Source organism: Leucopleurus acutus (genome assembly GCF_964270905.1).
Source record: "Leucopleurus acutus genome assembly, chromosome: 12".
Classification (NCBI taxonomy): Eukaryota; Metazoa; Chordata; class Mammalia; order Artiodactyla; family Delphinidae; genus Leucopleurus; species Leucopleurus acutus.
Genome location: NC_139154.1, coordinates 54,015,158 through 54,034,722, shown reverse-complemented (window position 1 = coordinate 54,034,722; position 19,565 = coordinate 54,015,158). Strand labels below are relative to the sequence as shown.

Here is a 19,565-nt window from a genome sequence, read left to right as displayed (position 1 = left end):
ATGCTATCAAACAGCATTACGTGCTACAGAGAAATCATTTGTGAAAGGAAGATTCAATTGATGTGGCAAATTTTTTGTTGTCTTATCTTAAGAAATTGCCACAGGTCTCCAACCTTCAGCAACCACCACTCTGATTAGTCAGCAGCCATCAACATCAAGGCAAGACCCTCCACCAACAAAAAGATTATGACTTGCTGAATGCTCAGATGATGGTTAGCATTTTTTAGCAATAAAGTATTTTTAAATTAAGGTATAATGCTATTGCACACTTAATAGACTACAGTATAGTGTAAACATACAGTTTATATGCACTGGGAAACCAAAAGATTCATGTGACTCTCTTTATTGTAATATCCACTTTATTGCCATGGTCTGGAACCAAACCTGCAACCTCTCCGAGGCATGCCTATAAGAGTATTTGAGACCCTACAAGATTAATTCTACATGCTAATATTTAGGGAGGAAAAAGTACTGTTTTCACTATGCAAGCTGAAAAGGACTTTAGTAGCATACACAAACTTTAAGTTCATGAGCAACATGAGCAAATCTAGGGTCTTTCTTACTTTCTCCTTGTTGGAGAGTCATTCTAAGAGCAAATTCATTAAAACTGGAAAGTGCTATATATATATTTTTTTTTAATATTTATTTATTTATTTTATTATTTATTTTGGTTGCACTCGGTCTTAGTTGCAGGCTCCTTAGTTGTGGCATGCGAACTCTTAGTTGCTGCATGCATGTGGGATCTAGTTCCCTGACCAGGGATGGAACCCGGGCCCCCTGCATTGGGAGCATGGAGTCTTAACCACTGCGCCACCAGGGAAGTCCCTATATATTTTTTCAGACTTTTAATTGAGGAAAAAATTATTTATTTTAGGTGCCTGTTTAATCAACTTTGAGAAACCATTCTATGACAAATGACAAATCTTATATTCAAGTTTGTACCAACTTACTTGCCATTATAAAAATTACCCTTCTATGAATTTTAGAAGTAACTTTCTTAAGAATCTCAGCTGCATAAAAATTTAACTACTACATAATTCAAAACTTTGCCTATAATCCTCTTTAAGGTTATGACATAAAAAGATGTTCCTCTGAAAACTAAAGTCATTTTCATTTCAATTTTCTCGATTACATTTTTTTCACAAGTATAAAACGTTTTCTCTTTACTCTTTACAAGAATATTTGGAAAGGCTGGACTGTAAACTAAGATTATTCATTATTTCTAGTTGAACACCTTCTAAACAGAAAACTCATCTCTCAAAGATAATCTGATGGACTTTAGACAACTCTAAGTGTTAGAGAACTCTTTCTTATATTGAACTGAGGCAAAAACCAGGGTTCCTAACTCCCAGATCACAGTTTTTTTCATATAATTCAGCTTGAATAAGGTCTTTAGATATCCAGGTTACAATACAAAAAAAAAAAAATTTCAAAACAAAATGCAAATGATTCCTAGTAGATCCTATAGAAATGATGGCAATATTTACTTTTAAAAGCATTGATTTCATTGCAGTAGTCCTTTATAGAATTATTTTAAATAATAAAAAAAACTTTGTGTTGGCTACACTCCATTTACTCTAACAATTTGCATTAGGTAGAGAAGAATAATATATTTAGGGGAGTCATCATTTGTTCACTCACAAATACTATGTTATAACTTACAATGAAATGTGAGTCAAGAATGAAAACTCCCCCCCCCAAATTGATTTTGCACTAAGAATTACTTTTTGTTTAGCACCTTCAACAACCCTATGAGAATAATTATTCCATTTTTATTGTAAGGTAATTATACACAAGATATACAAGCATACATAAGTTGAATAAGTTGTTTATTCAACTAGCTAGATATTCCTATCTTTTCATATCCTGCTTATAAATCCTTATTTGACTAGTCAGATAAGAAAAAATATGGATTTAGAGATACCTCAGTCTCAAGAGCCAGGTCCTCATTGGCCTTACCATTTTTACAGACCATTAAGCCACTGAGCCCTTAGTGTCCTCATCTGCAAAATGGGAGTAATACTTACACAGCCTTATGGTGCTTGCATAAAATAATGTCGATCAAGGAAGTAATACTATGTCAAGCACACACTAGGTACATAATAAATATTAATTCCTTCCCCCCACTCCAGATGGTGCAAAATAAGGAATTTTAAAAGGTACTATTAAGGATAGGGAGCATTTATCCATTAGACACGAAAATGAGAACTACAAAATTAAATCTACTGGTATCAATGTGAAAACTCTTTAAAAAATGCCTACATAGTGCAGCGTATACCAATTTATAGTTAAATATAATTTTCTAAATATGCCATCACTTTGAAAACAAATTTTCTCATTTTTTCAATAATTTCTAAGCACATACCCAGCCAGTAACTGCAAAGAAACCACAACCCATCGTAAACCAAGTGTCACACCCTGCCAAATATTGCCAAATCAACAACGGTACAACAAAAATTTATTTACTCTTTAAACTGCGTGAATTTAAATCTATTCTATTTGAGATTGATACGGAGTGAAAACCTCCTCTAACCTCCGTTCCCCCTTTAAAATAAGATGCTTAGTGTCTGGGAAGGGCTTAAGGTGCAAAGTTAAGAATGTAAAGGGAAGGAATGAAACAACTTCATGAGTACATTCGTGTCAAGGGAAAGTTGACTCCTCCCTAACCCTGAAATACAGCTACTACAGCCACAAGGAAATACAATGGCATGTTATCGGCCATTTTCCGCATTTGGCCCGTCTACCCCTGTGCTAAAGAATTAGACCGGAGCGCACGAATTTCCCCTTTCTCCATAACCCACAGCTAAAGGTAGAACATGCCAGCAGGCTGCAGACACCCACTAGGGTGACTGAGCTCCCGAGACTCACAGCCAGCACCCACCCAAGCCTTACGACTCTCCCCACCCACGACGATCCTACCCCGCCCGCCTCGCCCCAAGATTCGCACATGCGTACACCCAATTAGGAGAAGTTAGAGCATTCCCCGACTCGCCTAGTCCCCACGCCCAGCTGCCACGCAGCCAGTCCTCCTGCCCTTCTTGGGGCCGCTAGCTTCACTATTCAGTAATACGCATGTGCAAACGGTGTCTCCGGGCCACCCATTAGCCGGCCAGGGCGGGACGGCAGGCGGAACCAAGTTTCTTGCGCACGCTCCAGACATGCGCAGTGCAGCGGCTGAGGCGCCCGCTGTCGATTTGGAAGTTCCGGGAAGGCAGCGCATGCGTGAGTTTACGAGTTACCGGCGAAGAGGGGAGCCTGACGACTCGGAAATTTGAATACCACAGTAGCATGGAGTGTGACCTCATGGAGACTGACATCTTGGAGTCGTTGGAAGATCTCGGGTAAGACTGCCTGGGCACGGGTCTCCCAAACCTCACGCTACCGGCGCCCCGGGAACTCCTCCTCCGCCCCAGTCAGAGACACCTGCCTCTTCACGCCGCACCCCGTGGCTCCTGACTGTCGCCTCCCTGTAGCTCCGGGACCCCAATGCCACGTCCACTGCCTGCCCTGCCGGGTCGGGGCCCTCCAGCTGCGACACCCTAGGCCTCCCCTGTGCTTCCTGCAGCCGAGTTACCCGCGGCGTTTGTCAGTCATGCGTGTCATTGTCTGGGTTTTGGTTCTCGCCACCACGCTCCCCGAGCTCCTCTCCTTGCGCCTCATTCTCCTGCCCTACTCCCTCACTCTGGAGGTTGCCAAAGTTGATTATCTGTTTTCCTACTTGTTCTGCAAACTTCCTGCTCCTGTTTTGAGCCCCTACTCCTACCCCACCCCCCTACTCTCAAAAAAATCTGGTTTGCCCAGTCATGTATTCATGTGCCCAGGCTGCCCTCAGCCACAAGTCCGTGCGCTGCATACGTTCCACCCGCTAGCTCACTTGTGCACCTAACCTGTCACCACCTTCCTGGGAACCACTGGCAGTTTCCCTTGACTCTGACACTCCTTCATTGAGCCACCGTTAGCCCTTACCTTAGGGGCATCTTCACCCACCAAGTCTCTGCATATTTGTTGTGCATTTTGTCTCTCCTCGTGACAGTTAACTCAACCATAATTTATCAGTATCTAGAAGCTGGAAATAGGGATTCTTATCTCACTGGGTCACCCAGATCAGTGTACGCTGTTAAAACTTGAGAACTTAGAATTTCTTGGGCTAAATGTGGTTCCAGAAAGAAACTGTATGATTATATATTTGCCTACAGGTACGGTATCAAAAAAAGAAAGAAAGAAAGAAAAGAAAAACAGATTTAGGTAACCATATTTATAAAGTAACAAGTCCCTTATCAAAACCTTCCCCGAGGTTCTTCCATGCCATGGAAACCTTTGGGGGAAACCTTTCTTCTTCAGGAAAGGATACCTTGGGTTCCCAAAATCTGCCCATTTAAGTAACTTGTCCTGGAACAGATTTTTATGAAAGGAAATGGTAGTGCTTATCATCTTTTTTTGTCAACATGAATTATCATTGTTCTTTTCTTTGGAACTTGCTCTGAATTGTCATGACAATTCTGGACTTTAGGCGGCTTATTTCTTTGATGAGAGCCTAAGTAAAAGTCACATTCAGCAAAATGGTGTCTTTTTGGTGGACCTCTCAGACTAAATTCCTAAATTTCATACATGAAACCATTCAGTAAACATTTTTGATGAACACTTTTTCTGTTGACAGTGTTGATCTGAGCACTTAAGGGTATAGAGTGAGGTAGAAGAGAAGTTCACACTGTGAAAATATGCTGTGAGGAGAACTGAGGAGGGCCAGGAAAAGGACAGGAAATGGGGAAGGAAAACTGAGAAAGGAAACAAGTCCTAAGCTTCCTAGAAGAAGTGACACTTAAGATTAATCTTGAAGGAGAAGTAGAGAGGATGGAGGTAAACTGTATTTAAATGTAGTCATTCTGCATGGATAGAGGTCCCTTAACAATTGGTGATGGATGCCATTTCTTCCCATTCTTTTATCCTCTGTTAACTATGTTTTTCTTCTTTTGGGTACTATAAAAGTCATTGTTACTATAATAACTCTAGTTAAATAAATCATGGAGATGGGTTGTAATGTAAACCATGGATAGTCTGAAAACTTGACTATACATTTTAACCCATAACTGCCTAGTTTGGTGGCATTCAGTCATTAAAATTTAGCCTTAATTGAATGACGTGTACTTTTCAAGGATCTACTGTGAAATATTAGAAATAAACGACCATTCATTTTTAACCTGGTACACAGTAGGAATTCAGTAATTACTTGTAGAATATATTAATAAAGTTTAAATGTGTAACACAAGGAGAAATTTCTAGGCCTAGTTTTTTTATTTCACTGTCTAATAATATGTGGTTTTGAATCTAGATGCCAGGCTATATATAATCTCATTTTTTGTGTGAGATTTCTTCTGTCCCATTAAATATATAAACATATAATTATATTTTAGAAGGATTGACTGTTATCATTTCTCTCACATCTCTATACCTCTAAATATCGAATATCTTAAGCATATAATGTATCATATTTAATAAGTGCTTTTATCAATATTACATTTAAAAGAAGATAAAATAACCTGAAGAATATGTATTTTAAAATTATCTTGAGAATGATAAAATCTTTAATTCTAGCTACTTTCTAGATTGAGGTTCATTGTTACTATTGTCTTTTATGAATGTTTGAACATTTAATAATTTTTTTAATTACATTTGAATCAGTTACAAAGAATTGGGATTCAGTTGCACCAGTTCACCCAAACATCAACTCACCAGCAATTATTAAATTAATCTTCACATTTCTCTGGTACTAGTAAGTCTTACTAATCTTAACTATCATTAAATATAGAAGGAGGAAATAAATGAATAATTGGAAAGCTTTTGCTTTTAAAGAAAATCATTAAAAACCAAATCTAATTAATTTCTGGAAAAATTTCTAGAAAATATAACCTAAGTTTTATTTCTGAAATAGTAAACTATAGTATAACTAGTTATCACTTATAATCTAGTTTTAATACTAATTCAATTAAAGTAAGAAGTAAACCTTTGTACATAAGAGTTCTCAGTAAATGTACAGAGGTTGACATAATTTAGTACATGTGATTCAATATTCACATATTTTGAGGGGATTAGCTTGTTTTTTCTAATGGTTTAGTTTACTTATATTTGCAAGTTTAGAGACTGGTCATTGTAATTTATCTTTGTTAAACCATTGCTTAATTATACAAATAAAAATGTAAATACATTGTATCTGTAATGTATTAGATGTGATTTTATATTCTTCTGAAGTATAATTTCTTACTCACCAGTTACAAGGGTCCATTGTTAGAAGATGGCGCTCTGTCTCAGGCAGTCTCTGCTGGAGCCAGTTCCCCTGAGTTTACCAAACTCTGTGCTTGGTTGGTGTCTGAATTAAGAGTGCTCTGTAAACTAGACGAAAATGTGCAAGCAACTAACAGTAAGTAAACATTCAGTTTTAGGTGCAAAATGTAAAAATAAAGTTTGTATTGTCAAGTGAACATTATCAGTATTACAGCTGAAATTTCAAGTTCTTTGTAAATGTAAAAAAAATTTTATAAAGAAACCAAATGCTTTTTTCTCCTCCATTGTTTTTAGAGATAAGGTGATTCTGAAGTTGAAAAACTGGAATGTAGTCATACAACTGTTAAAAATTTGTGGAAGTTGAAAAGACCCTATTACTGAGACACAGAAAAATGGAGACAAGTATATATGAACTTTTCATTCTTTGTAAAAAGTTGTGAGATCTTAAATTGGTGGCTAGAACTAGAAATTGGGGCGTTTTTCTCTGAGGACTACCAAATTCCAGTACATATAGCATGTAAAGTAAATGCATTCTAATTCTGTTATACATAGGGAGAAAGAATACTTTATTAAGAAGCTTTCCGTGTCATAGGAATGTATCACTAGATACATCAAAACTAGATCCAGCACCATCAGATTTATGGTGTTGAGAGCTGTTTTACATTTGCCAATTTTGTTAACTGCTTGAGCGCTAGTTTTGATGCTGAGAAAGAGGCAAAAGCTTGGAATCTGATACCCCACAACCTGGTTTCCTCCTATCATAGGTAAATCCATAACAGGAGATAAAGAAAAATGCCCACCTGCTAATCCACCCTTATGGAGAACTATACACATAATCCCATTTTTTTCCCCCACAGAATCCCATTTCGAAGAGCTCACTCTTGCATATTTAGTATATTTAATGTGTATACATCAGTGGCATCCAATTCTAATTATTAAGGAGAGTATAGTGTAACAGTAGTAGCAGCAGCTTATACTTACTGAGCACTAGCCATATTCTAAGCACTTTACTAGTGTTAACGCATTTAAACCTCAGGGCAACCCTACCAGGCAGCCTTTATTACTCTTTTATACGTTAAACAAGGAAACACAAAGGTTAAGTACATTGCCTGAGGTCACACAACCAGTAAGTGCTTCAGTCCCCAGCAGTCAAGTTTGGGAGCCAGTGTTCTTCACGCTGCCTCTTGATCTAACATTTCAGAGATTGTAGGTGCCCTTGAAAACACCTATACGGTGTTAACTGTTTATAACCAGGAGCCCTGTTGTTCAAATGAAAACATCTTATATAAGTCAATATAAAACAGGTAAAAAGTGTGGCTGTTTTAGTTGAAGTTGAGAGGGACTAGTTTGAACACAGCTCTCTCCTCCCCGGCTGCCTCTAACGGAGTTCTTTGGAACTGAAGTTCACGGAACACAGTTTGCAAAACATTGATAATACATTCTTCCCATTTTATAGGTGAGAAAATGGACTCAAATCAAGTGACTCTCAAAGTTTGTTAGTTAAATTTTACCCCTTTGTGATATTGGTTAGAGAACTATCAAAATAGTAAAGAAGAACGAGCATTGCTTTTCCTTGGTTCACCCAATAAACGCTATACTTGACACGTTATGAGAAAACAGAAACACGAATCATGTTCGCCATCTTCAAATATAGTCTAACTGGGAATTTTAGGCACAACTGAAACAACTGGAGATTAGAACAGTAGTTAAATTCTTCACTTTGTGGTTCACAGGGGAAGGAAATCAGTGAGTGTAGCAGGCCCTGGGGAAGGTTTCATCAAGGAGCAAGACCACTGGGCTTTGATGGATAGGTGAGGTTTGATAGAGCAGGAGAGAGTAGAGGGCATATCAATCACCAGGAGTCACTTAAGTGAAGGCACGCAAGTAGAAATGAGACTGACCATTCCTGGGACAGCGAGGAGACTGGCCTGGCACAAATAGAGGGAATGTTTGTGGAGGTTGTAGGTAACTACTATATACATGTAGTAGGAACTACTCCTAACAATATACTGGGAAGGGCAAGCAGAGAGGCTATGAAGAATCTTTAAAGGCAAACAGAAAAAATTAGATTGGATGAGGTAGAAATTAGGAAGCCATGAAAGGTTCTCAAACAAGGCAATAACCTAATGAAAACTGTTTAAGAAAGCAAATTGGCAGTGGTGTGAGAAAGGATGAATTAGAAGAGACAGGCACTTGTATTAGGAAAATACTATTAAAATTTTCAATTTATATATAATTACTATGCCAATGGGGAAAACAATAATTTTTATTAAATAAGATTATTTTAATTCTTAAAAGGCCCAAGTGAAGCTGAAGAATTCCAGCTTGAGGTGAGTGGGCTACTAGGGGAGATGAACTGTCCATATCTTTCACTGACATCTGGGGATGTGACCAAGCGCCTTCTCATTCAGAAGAACTGCCTCCTTTTGCTCAGTAAGTTCATGGCTACTAGAATGTAGTCATTATTTTTTATTTATGTTTTCCATGGCTAATAAATGGGTGTAAAGAAGACTTTGTTAAATTTCTAACTAAGAAGCTAATGATGGGTCCATGCGCTGGTAGCAGTGTTGTTTTGTAATTGCTACTCTTTTATGGTTTAACTTTGGTGTGGTGCTCAGCCTGCTGTGCTTCACCTAACATGACCAAAGGTAGTGCTGGAGGGTTATACAAGTGTGTGATCACCACACCTCAGTGTTCTAGACTAGAAACACATTTTAAAATAAACTAGGAAGATACTGTGGGAATAATGAAGATTTTTTTAAATTAATTTATTTGAGGACAGTAACCATTCTAGGTGCAGTAAATGGTAAATGTAATTATTTAAAGTATTTTGTTGATATTTCTTTGTGGCTGGGTAATTGGGGATTTTGGTTTTGTTTGTAAAGATGTCAAATTACAATGTAAGCATTTCTGGAATACTATTTGGATTGTTCCTGTACTACTGATCATTCTGGGAAGTAAATTTTAATGAAAAATTCTCTCCTTCCATGTTTTTTAAATATACTAACTACTATTTCTCTCTTCACCCTGAGAAACAATAAGTAGACTCACAAATTTTATTGCCTTATATAAACTCTCCAATAAACACCACCAGTAGTCTTAAACTCAGAATTTTTGTCGCATTCTGAGATGCGCTTAGAGTAAACTTTGGTTAACTGATACAACTGAACTTTGGCTTCTGAAAAATGATGCAACTCCAATTTTGAAGGTTCAGTCAAAAAAAAAAAAGTGTGTTCACAGCCATTATACTTAGGAACTAAGGTATTCCAAAATCACTTTCTTATTTTCCCCTTCGTCAAATGATTGTTACTGGGTGGGTATGGGGGCAGGGGATAGACACAAAACGTTAGTTAGTGCTTTAGATATTGATATTGCTGCATATAGTTCTTATGCATGCATTCATTATCCTTCAAATTGTATAATTTCAATAACTGGCTCAGCCACAGTATACTCTCTGAATCTTCCTTTGTAGCATTGCTTTTCCTTTCCAATACCTGATATTTGGCACTTAGAATATGTTATCTTACATAGGAAGACAACAGCTGTGTGGAAAGCTCAGTAATGACCCTGAATACGTAATTCTTCCAAAGAGCTCAGAGTTTGGTCTTTTTGGTACTGATACTTATAAAAACCACTTGGAATATAAATATTTATAAAAATGCCTTTAACTCTTTCCTGTTTCTTAAGCGAGTGTCCTCAACATTATTATTTTGGACTCAGGGTCATAATTGTATTTTAATGTGCTATCACCCCTCAAAAGCTTTTCAAGAATATACAACTATTTGCTCCTCAACTACATGACTAAATCAACAAAAGGTTACTCTGCTCTTCGAATTCTTTGTACATACATACACACTGCTCCCTTCCTCCTCTTTATCTTTGCTTCTGCTCTTTCCCCTTTTGAAAATATTCCCTAGTTTGCATTCTCTCTCATGCTAGTATGCATTTATGTACATATACTCATTCTCTTTTCACGCTGTATAAATATTTCTCATCTTTCCAAGCATCAGTTGTCACATCTCGATGCTATAATTTTACTTGCTTCTTCCAGCACCCTTACCTTACTGATTTGAATCTTTTAATACATTGCATTCTGAGGGGGAAAATAAACCAACCTCATTAGAATTGTTAGTAAAATAGAATAGTCTATTCTCTAGTAGACTAGTAGTAGTCTACTAGTCCGTAGTGTCTGAAAAACTCTCATGTATCAGGTTAAGAACTGTTGTGGCTGTTCATTGGCCTTTGCGGTTGTTAGGATATTTCCCTTAGGTATGATTAGTGAGATGTCTTTGATGCATATATTCTTTATTCCTAACTAGATTGTCTGTAGAGATCTTTTTTGTTTGTTATGTATAATACTTATAGTGCCTTTCCTGGTACTTTGAACACATCAGTTACAGTTAATGTTTTTCAATGGTAATTGTGTTGGTAAACTAATTTTGTGAATGCCTGAGCTATGTTGTTCCAAATTTAGAGACCAGTTTATTAAATCATATAATATATGATTTTCTAGAGCAAGGGTTGGCAAACTTTTTCTTAAATGGCCAGATAGTAAATATTTTCAGCTTCGTGGGCCATAAGGTTTCTGTCACAGCTACTTAACCCTGCTGTTGTAGCATGTAAGCGGCCATAGATGATATGTAAATGAATCAGTGTGGCAGTGTTCCAATAAAACCTTATTTCCAAAAACATGATTATTTTCATGACATTGGGGTTTTACTGTTTCGATCTTTTAACTCATACAGTTTGCTATATGGAACATGTTAAGATTTTATCAAACCCATTTAGAAGACCTTTCCAGAAATGTAGCTGTGTTTATTCTAGAATAGGATTTGGCAGCTTTTCAGAAATGATCTGCCAAAATTATGACCCCTGTACTTCTCACATTACACCTTGGGTGTAGGAAATGAGATATTCAAGCTGATCATTCTTTTATACTTATAATAGGGCTTAAGAGCCCAGAAAATGTCTTTTTCCAAAACTATCTTCCTAACATTGTCAGAAGGTTCTCACTTTGTCACGTAACCTGAAATCCTGAGATCCAAATGATTATTAAACATCTTTTATAACAAGTTAAATGTCCTTGGGAAGGTTAAAGTAATAAGATTGAATATTTATACCTTCAACTGAATTACCTGAAGCAGATTGCAGCCCTCAGAATACCTGCCTGAAATCAACACACAAGGTGATGATATTGATACAAAAGGACTCTGTCCAGAAATGATGAGAAAGTTTTGGGTTTGTTTTTTTTTTTCCCCAGGGGTGGGGGTGAGAATGAGGAACATAGGAGGAAAGGGAATATTGAGAAGAATATAGATGGAAGAGGGTTTTCTGTGAACAGCTGGAGGGTGACCTTAGGCTACTGGAGACCATGAAAAAGGAATGTTTGGAAATTTAGTCCTTTCCCCCTTCTCTTGTAAGTGAAGCTTTGACTACTAAAAAATGTTCTTTCACTCTGGTCTTAAACAGACTACCTGAGTTTTGGAAGGTAAGAGGGCAGGATAGTTGCATCACTGGTGTGTATCAGTTGTGAGAAGTAAAAAAATAATAATAACTTTTTAACTGTTGCTAAAAATTGGCCGCCTGCCACCTTTTGCAAATTTGTTAACAGATGCCAGCCCCTGTTCTGGAGGTTCCTTAATAGTGAAATGCAAGAATCCACATTTTAAGATGTGATCTACCTTGATCCTTTGATTTCAAAGAAGAATTGCTTGCTTTTAAATCAGGCTTTAAACATATATTGGTTAAATACTGAATTACAGAACCAGTTTATATGTTACGTCATTTGCAGGTAAAAATGGTTTTCCTTTCTTGTTTTTATCCATTCTTGCAGCTTTAAAAGTTACATATCATTAGGTCTATAGAGTTGTGACTCCAGACTTATGACTATTAATTGTAGCTGTATCTCATTTTGAAATCTTATTTTGTTTACTTCAGCATACCTCATCTCAGAACTAGAAGCTGCCAGAATGCTCTGTGTGAATACTCTTCCAAAAAAAGCTCAAGAAGGAGGCGGTAGTGAGGTCTTTCAAGAGTTGAAAGGCATATGTATTGCTCTAGGAATGTCCAAACCTCCAGCCAATATAACTATGTTCCAATTCTTCAGCGGGATTGAAAAAAAAGTAAGACCTTTAGTACCAGATTGTAGTGTATTAAAGGCATAGTCCTACAGTTGTTTGAAATGAAGCAAGTTAATTTCTCTTAATGGGAACCTAATGTGCATATTATTAAGTAATTGTTACTAAATAAGTTTTGGGTTTTAAGTCCTAGATACCTTCAAGAGAAATTGGTATTTTACTGTTTTCTTTTTTTAACATATTAGCATGTTTCTTTTTCAAAAAGGAAACTTTGCACTTTGATTTATAAACTGAAATAAGCTAGAAATAATGTAAAAAGTATTAGGACTTGCATCCATTTAAAAGTTATTTTATCATTGAACTTTGATGCAATTAATTTTAAGGTCCTTATCATTAAATGTTACCACCATTCTCCCCATTGACTGGACAGAAAAGGATGTAAATATTTTGGGATTTTAATCCAGTCACTTCGAGCCTTACGTGTTTCAACTGGCAAACTAGATATGTTGACTGCTAATATAATCTAGTATGTGAAAATAAGTCAGAATTATTTTATACCATATGTTATCAACAGTTAAGAGTTTTTATATAATTGATTAGGAACAAGCAATTTTAATTAAAAATTAGTGAACAGAAGAGAATGATATTTGTTATAGCGGAGTTATTCTCTATATGCATATCTGCTGGACTCTAAGAATTGGTACATTTGCATTGTGGGGTAGATGGATGCCATGATGCACAAATTTGGCTGAACTCTACAGGGGAGCAGCAGTGTATCCATAGGCCATATTTTTCTGTGTGTTCATTCATTCATTCAGCAAATACACATTGAATGCCAACTGTTGTCAGGCACTGTTCTAGGTGCAGTGAAGGACTCATGCTTCCATAGACACGTGAGGAGTGGGTCAAGTGAGTGTCTTTATCGTGTGGGTCTTGTACATTTCAAAACATCCTCCACCTTTGCCTCTGTCAGGAATCTTCTTTTGATGGCAAGATATGATGGGAATTGGGAAGATGAGGAGGATGTGTTTTACTTTTAGATTTGTTTATTCATTCATTTATGTTTTTGTGTCAGTTAAAGGAAACATTAGCAAAAGTTCCACCTAATCATGTGGGAAAGCCTTTATTGAAGAAGCCAATGGGACCAGCCCACTGGGTGAGTAGTAATCATCTGAGTAAACTTTGTAAGGAGCCATCTACCTATCTCAGGATATTTATGTTTGTGTTTTTGAAGTTGTATTTTCTAATATGTAGTTTCCTAGGTGGACATCCTTAGAATCATTTTTGTTAATCTTAACATTCATCCAAAATAATTTTATTTATGTAAGATTAGAAGCGCTTCTTTCATAATTTGTAAATATTTCACACAGCTGATTAAATTGAAGTTCAGTATGATGCATGTTTCTAATTGCCAAATGGGTTGCCTTCAAGCCAAAAACTTCACTGGGCTGAGCTTCACACAGTGAATTGTAGGAAAACTAAATGAGAATTTTGTACTTTACATATTCTTTATTATGTTTTGAGACAGCCTATCATTTCATTAGCTTATTATAACTTCTTATTCTGTTTATTAAATAACCTAATTCATTTTGTGCTGAGTGTTGGGGATTCAGTTGTGAATAAAACAGATACAGTTTCTGCCCTTTTGGAATAGGGGGTCAAGCAGATTTAAATTCTAACTGGTCTTTTTAATTTTGTTTCAGGAAAAGATAGAAGCAATTAACCAAGCCGTAGCCAATGAATATGAAGTTCGGAGAAAGCTGCTAATAAAACGTTTGGATGTCACTGTCCAGTCTTTTGGCTGGTCTGACAGAGCTAAGGTACACATATCATTTAAAAGAGCAAAGTATTTATAAACATGATCCTTAAACATTCCTAGCCCAGTTTAGATACAGTGGAGACTATAAGAGAAATACATAGGAGACACACATAGGAGTTTTTCTTTAGTGAGTTACTGAGTAGCAATTCTTTCAGCCATTCAGCAATAATAAAAACATTTATTTTTCAATTTTTTAATATTTTCCAACAAAGCTATATGTTATAAACCCTACTGGGAGTTCCCATTTGTGAGAGAAAAGGAGAGTATCTGAAAATTACTAAAAATAATAAATTTTACAATTATTTGTTTACTGTACTTTAAGCTAGCAATTTAACTTGCTAATTAAATAAATTAATTAAATTAGAAATACTGTTTTGTAGGACCAAATATTATGATCCATTTATAGGGAATTGGAGAATCTGGTAAGACTTTGTTTTATTTCAGCTTCAATAAGATAATCCGTTGTCTTGGTCATTCAACAGGTATTTATTAAATATCTACTATTTTATCAGTGTTAATTAATAGGCGCAGTTGATTAATTTGACCTTCTTAGAACCCTGAAATGGAACCAGTTATTGAATTTATGTGGAGATTGGTCCAAATATGTTAGTATTTGATGTTCCCTTAATAGTGCATTCATTTTTAAAAGTAGATTTTTCTCTGAATTTTAATTGACTGAGAAAATGTTTTTCTTTAGTTTAGTTCTCCAATTATCTTCCTAATACATTAGTTTCACCTAAAATCTTTAAAGCATAGCATAATCCTATTTAGCTGCTAAATTGACGGGGTAGATATTTATTGAGTTAACAGTATCTTAGTGTTGGAAAGGGGTTTTAGAGATCAGTCTTAACTCCCCTTATTTTGCAACTAAAAACATGGAGAGCCAGGTACATGGAAGGTTTTGCCTAAGGTCTCACAGTGAGTCAGTAGTAACATGAGGAATAAACTGTTCTCTTCTGGGACTGTTGAGGAAATACCAATACTTTCTTAAAGTTGTCTTTGATAAAAACAATCATTTTACTCTCGGCATAATACATATACTTCAAAAACAAAAACCTGTAACTCTCAGCTAGAAAAGCATGTAATGATTGATGGGTGTGCATTGACCCAAGGCATTAACACTACAGTTCTGGGGTTTTATTTGTTTGTTTTTTAATAAATTTATTTATTTATTTGTTTTTGGCTGTGTTGGGTATTTGTTGCTGCGCGCGGGCTTTTCTCTAGTTGCGGCAAAGCGGGGGCTACTCTGCGTTTCACTGCAGGGGCTTCTCATTGCGGTGGCTTCTCGTTGCAGAGCGTGGTCTGTAGGCACGTGGGCTCAGGAGTTGTGGCTCGCGGGCTCTAGAGCGCAGGCTCAGTAGTTGTGGCGCACAGGCTTAGTTGCTCCGTGGCATGTGGGATCTTCCCAGACCAGGGCTTGAGCCCGTGTACCCTGCATTAGCAGGCAGATTCTTAACCACTGTGCCACCAGGAAAGCCCTAACTTGCTCTTTATATCCTTTGTTCATTCATCTTTTGTGGTCTTATGTTACACATGCATTAAATGTACTTCTACTAAATGGTTAAAGTAGACTCTTTTTCTTAATTATTATTTATAATAGAGGCAAGTATTACATGGGGAGATCACTTTTGCAAGAAATATGTATGATGTTAACATAATTAGTTCAAATTAGTCACGGGTAACTTTTTTTATCTCATAGTAAGCAGATGAGAAAATTAAAGCAAAATTGTTGAAATGGGTTTCCATTCTTATATTTAAATAGATAAAATGAAGGTGTTTGATCTGAGACCAATGGCATGGGGAACCTTTTTGTCCCACAGTCCTTTTAAAAGGGAAGCCCTTTACCCCCATATCCCCCTCCCCCCATCATTCCTTGGGGATACGGGGGTAAAAGGGCTTTATCTAAGCTGTACTCCTAAGTTAGCTCTTCACTAGATAGGAGCAATGGTGAGTATGTAACTTCTGTCATCTGGAGCCTAGTAAATATTATCATCAGACATTTTGGAAATCTTATTTAATATCAATGTTTCTATGTCATCTTGAAAATTGACATTTGTCTTTGAACACTTTCTTTCACAGAGTCAGACAGAAAAATTAGCGAAGGTTTACCAGCCAAAACGCTCAGTCTTATCTCCTAAAAGTACTATTTCTGTTGCCCACCTTTTGGCCGCAAGACAAGACTTGTCAAAGATTTTAAGGACAAGCAGTGGCTCTATAAGAGAAAAGACTGCCTGTGCCATCAATAAGGTGATGAGAGTACCTTTAACTTTCTTTCAGATACATTTATTTCTGTTTATAAAATAAAGTAATTCAAAATTTTAAATGTCTTTCTTATCCCATAGGTGTTGATGGGCAGGGTTCCTGACAGAGGAGGTAGGCCCAATGAAATTGAACCTCCACCCCCGGAGATGCCACCATGGCAGAAGAGGCAGGATGGCACCCAGCAGCCAGCAGGAGGCCGCGGAGCAGGGAGAGGTGGTTATGAACATGCCTCATATGGAGGGCGAGGAGGTCACGAACAAGGAGGGGGGAGGGGCGGACGTGGTGGCTACGACCACGGTGGCCGAGGGGGAGGAAGAGGAAATAAGCATCAAGGAGGCTGGACAGATGGAGGGAGTGGAGGGGGCGGTGGCTACCAAGATGGTAGTTACCGAGATTCCGGTTTCCAGCCGGGTGGCTATCACGGTGGCCACAGTGGTGGCTACCAGGGTGGTGGTTATGGTGGCTTCCAAACATCTACATATACAGGAAGTGGATACCAGGGTGGTGGATATCAGCAGGACAGTAGATACCAAGATGGAGGGCATCATGGTGATCGAGGCAGTGGTCGCGGAGGGAGAGGTGGTCGCGGAGGCCGAGGTGGTGGACGCGCAGGCCAGGGAGGAGGTTGGGGAGGAAGAGGGAGCCAGAATTATCACCAGGGAGGACAGTTTGAACAGCACTTCCAGCATGGAGGTTATCAGTATAATCATTCTGGATTTGGACAGGGCAGACATTATACTAGTTGAGGCTACAGAACCTTACATTTTGCTAGAGCTCAAGTAATAGAAACTTAGTTTCAGAATCCTGAATCCAGCATTGTTTTTGAGTTAATGTGAGACCACAGGTGACAGGCAGATTCCTGCTTGGCATAAGCATTTGTAGGTCTTCATACAATACTGTTCGTTTTGGGTTTTGTTTTTTTTTTAATGGACTTACATAATGCTGTTTATTTGAGAAACACATACAGTATCTCTCCTTTGTATGAAGAATTTCTTAAAAGGTAATTAAAATTGCCTTTAATTGACCAGTAGACTAATTCCACAGTCAGAACATGCATATTTTTCTGAACAAAATTACTTGAGTAAGTAGTTTTCATGTTTTCAATATGCAGTTTTGAAAAATGAGGATTCTCCTAGATTTTTTTAGATTTACAACTAGGAAACCTTCCTCATATTAACAATCCATTTATATGTATTTTCCTTAAAGTATTCTAATGCCTATTTTCCAAGCACAGTTCTGCCCTGATTGGCTTTTTATTCTGAGAGGTTATGCAACATTTGCTTCATGATAGAACTTCAAGGTCAGTTCCTATTAAATGAGCTCTTCTGCAGATAGCACATTCAGTAGCCTTATCCTTTCGATGGAATACTGTACCATATGCTCAACTCTGAAAATCTTGAACACGGCCAAAATCCGTAAAGATTATAAAAGCAAACTAAGTTGTGAACCTATAGTACTCGTAGGCATTTAGTTAAGTATAGCAATTCAAACTGACCTGCATCCATTCAAAACAAGTTCCTCCTTCAACCTTATTTTTACTTGAAATCTGCTAGAAGAAACAGCAAACTGAAATTTGTTTTATGCACGAGTTAATACCACTGGCTCAGCAAATACAAGTTAGTTTGCTTTGGGCAGGAGACTTTTTTTGTAATGGAAAAAATGCACTACCAAGTAAGAGGACAGATTTTTGCTTAGAGCAGGAGGCCCTTTATTATTGCTGCAGAAAACAAAAGCCTGGCTGCGTTGATGTTTGACACTCACCTTTACTGAAATCTACATGACGCTTCTTGCTGGGTTTTTGTACACGTAAATATTGTCAAGCTGTGAAAGAAAATGGCTGGAGGTATGCTTTGTGTGAAAGGTGAGCAATAAAGTATTTGTATGTTCTCTCTTTGGTTTGAGTTTTATTTTAGCCACTTTTTTAAACTGAATTATTCAGGACGCTTGCTTCAAGCTTCTGAACTAAGGCCTTTGTTCCCCAAAGATTCTCAAGTGTTTCCTTGAAACATAATTTGTAGTGAAAGATAACCCTTACTCTAGAACCTTAAGTAAGTTGAAAAATAGCTATTTCCAAATTTACCTTTTATTATAACTTTATAGCTGGAAAACTTCACTACTTATCCCTGGCCCCTAGGTGTAGCTGTTGCTGCACAGTTGTGTTAGGCAAAGATCCATTAATGGCCCTGATCTTTTAGGGGGCTTTTTTATTTATTTGTTTCTCCATTCTTCCTAAGAATGAGCGACATTTTGAATGAAGTGAATTGAAAATATAAATATATGTTTGTAAAAATAAATAGTATTTCCTTTTCCTACTAAATTAGGCTTTTTAGAGTAAAGAATCAACTCATGGCTTACCATTAAAAATAATTCTGTTTGCTGTTGAGATAAACACATTCTTTTGATTGCTGAAAAAAAGCCTTGATCATTTTGTTACTTTTACCTGTTTATTAGATTTTTTGATTGGCATTTACCATTCTAAAATGTTCAAACTTGAAGACAATTTAACATACTTTTACTTATCATTAAAGATTTTAAGTTCTGTCTTGAAAGTTGTTAAGTATTCGTCTCTTTGCTTTATGCTGTTAAATGTGTTTAGTATGTATAGGAATTTTCTGTTAGAAATAAAATTGTCAAGTTTTCATATCTTAAAATGATAATCTTAGAATGTTTTAACACATACCTTAGCATTTGCTTTAATCTGTTTTCTAGCCTCAGACTCCACAATATACTTAATGTTTCATTCTTTTGACACACATAATTTTGATTTTTATGGTTAGTGAATTACTTTTCATATGTGATTTTCATGTGATTACTTTTCATACATGAGCATGTATAAGAAAACAAATATACATTTCTTCACAATGCACTTTATTTTCTGCTTCAAATGATAACTTTTTTTTCACATTATAAACCCGTAAAAGAATTGTCTTTTAGTTTCTTTTCTTTGACATATATTAAGTTCTCTAGAAAGAGGATATTTCAAGTCACCGGTTAGTTTTGTTATACTAAAATAAACTTCTTAGGTTTGTATAGAGTGTTGATTTTTTTTTTTTTTTTTTTTGCGGTATGCGGGCCTCTCACTGTTGTGGCCTCTCCTGTTGCGGAGCACAGGCTCCAGATGCGCAGGC

General features: G+C 36.8%; 1 protein-coding gene across 3 annotated transcripts; it reads left to right on the top strand.

Annotated features, from left to right (window-relative positions):
- The first annotated feature begins 3,213 nt into the window (after positions 1-3,213).
- On the top strand, positions 3,214-18,393 carry FAM98A (family with sequence similarity 98 member A). 3 transcript variants are annotated; one of them, XM_082852300.1, is made up of 8 exons: positions 3,214-3,341; positions 6,267-6,415; positions 8,578-8,712; positions 12,217-12,401; positions 13,432-13,512; positions 14,060-14,176; positions 16,255-16,422; positions 16,518-18,393. In XM_082852300.1, the coding sequence occupies exons 1-8, from the start codon at positions 3,289-3,291 to the stop codon at positions 17,181-17,183; spliced, it is 1,554 nt and encodes a 517-aa protein (XP_082708426.1). In that variant the 5' UTR covers positions 3,214-3,288; the 3' UTR covers positions 17,184-18,393. The 3 variants fall into 3 exon arrangements, with proteins under 3 accessions (XP_082708426.1, XP_082708425.1, XP_082708427.1); XM_082852299.1 differs by lacking the exon at positions 3,214-3,341 and adding an exon at positions 6,574-6,681 and having other exon boundaries at positions 6,366-6,415; XM_082852301.1 differs by lacking the exons at positions 3,214-3,341; positions 6,267-6,415; positions 8,578-8,712 and adding an exon at positions 10,514-12,070.
- Positions 18,394-19,565: the final 1,172 nt, after the last annotated feature.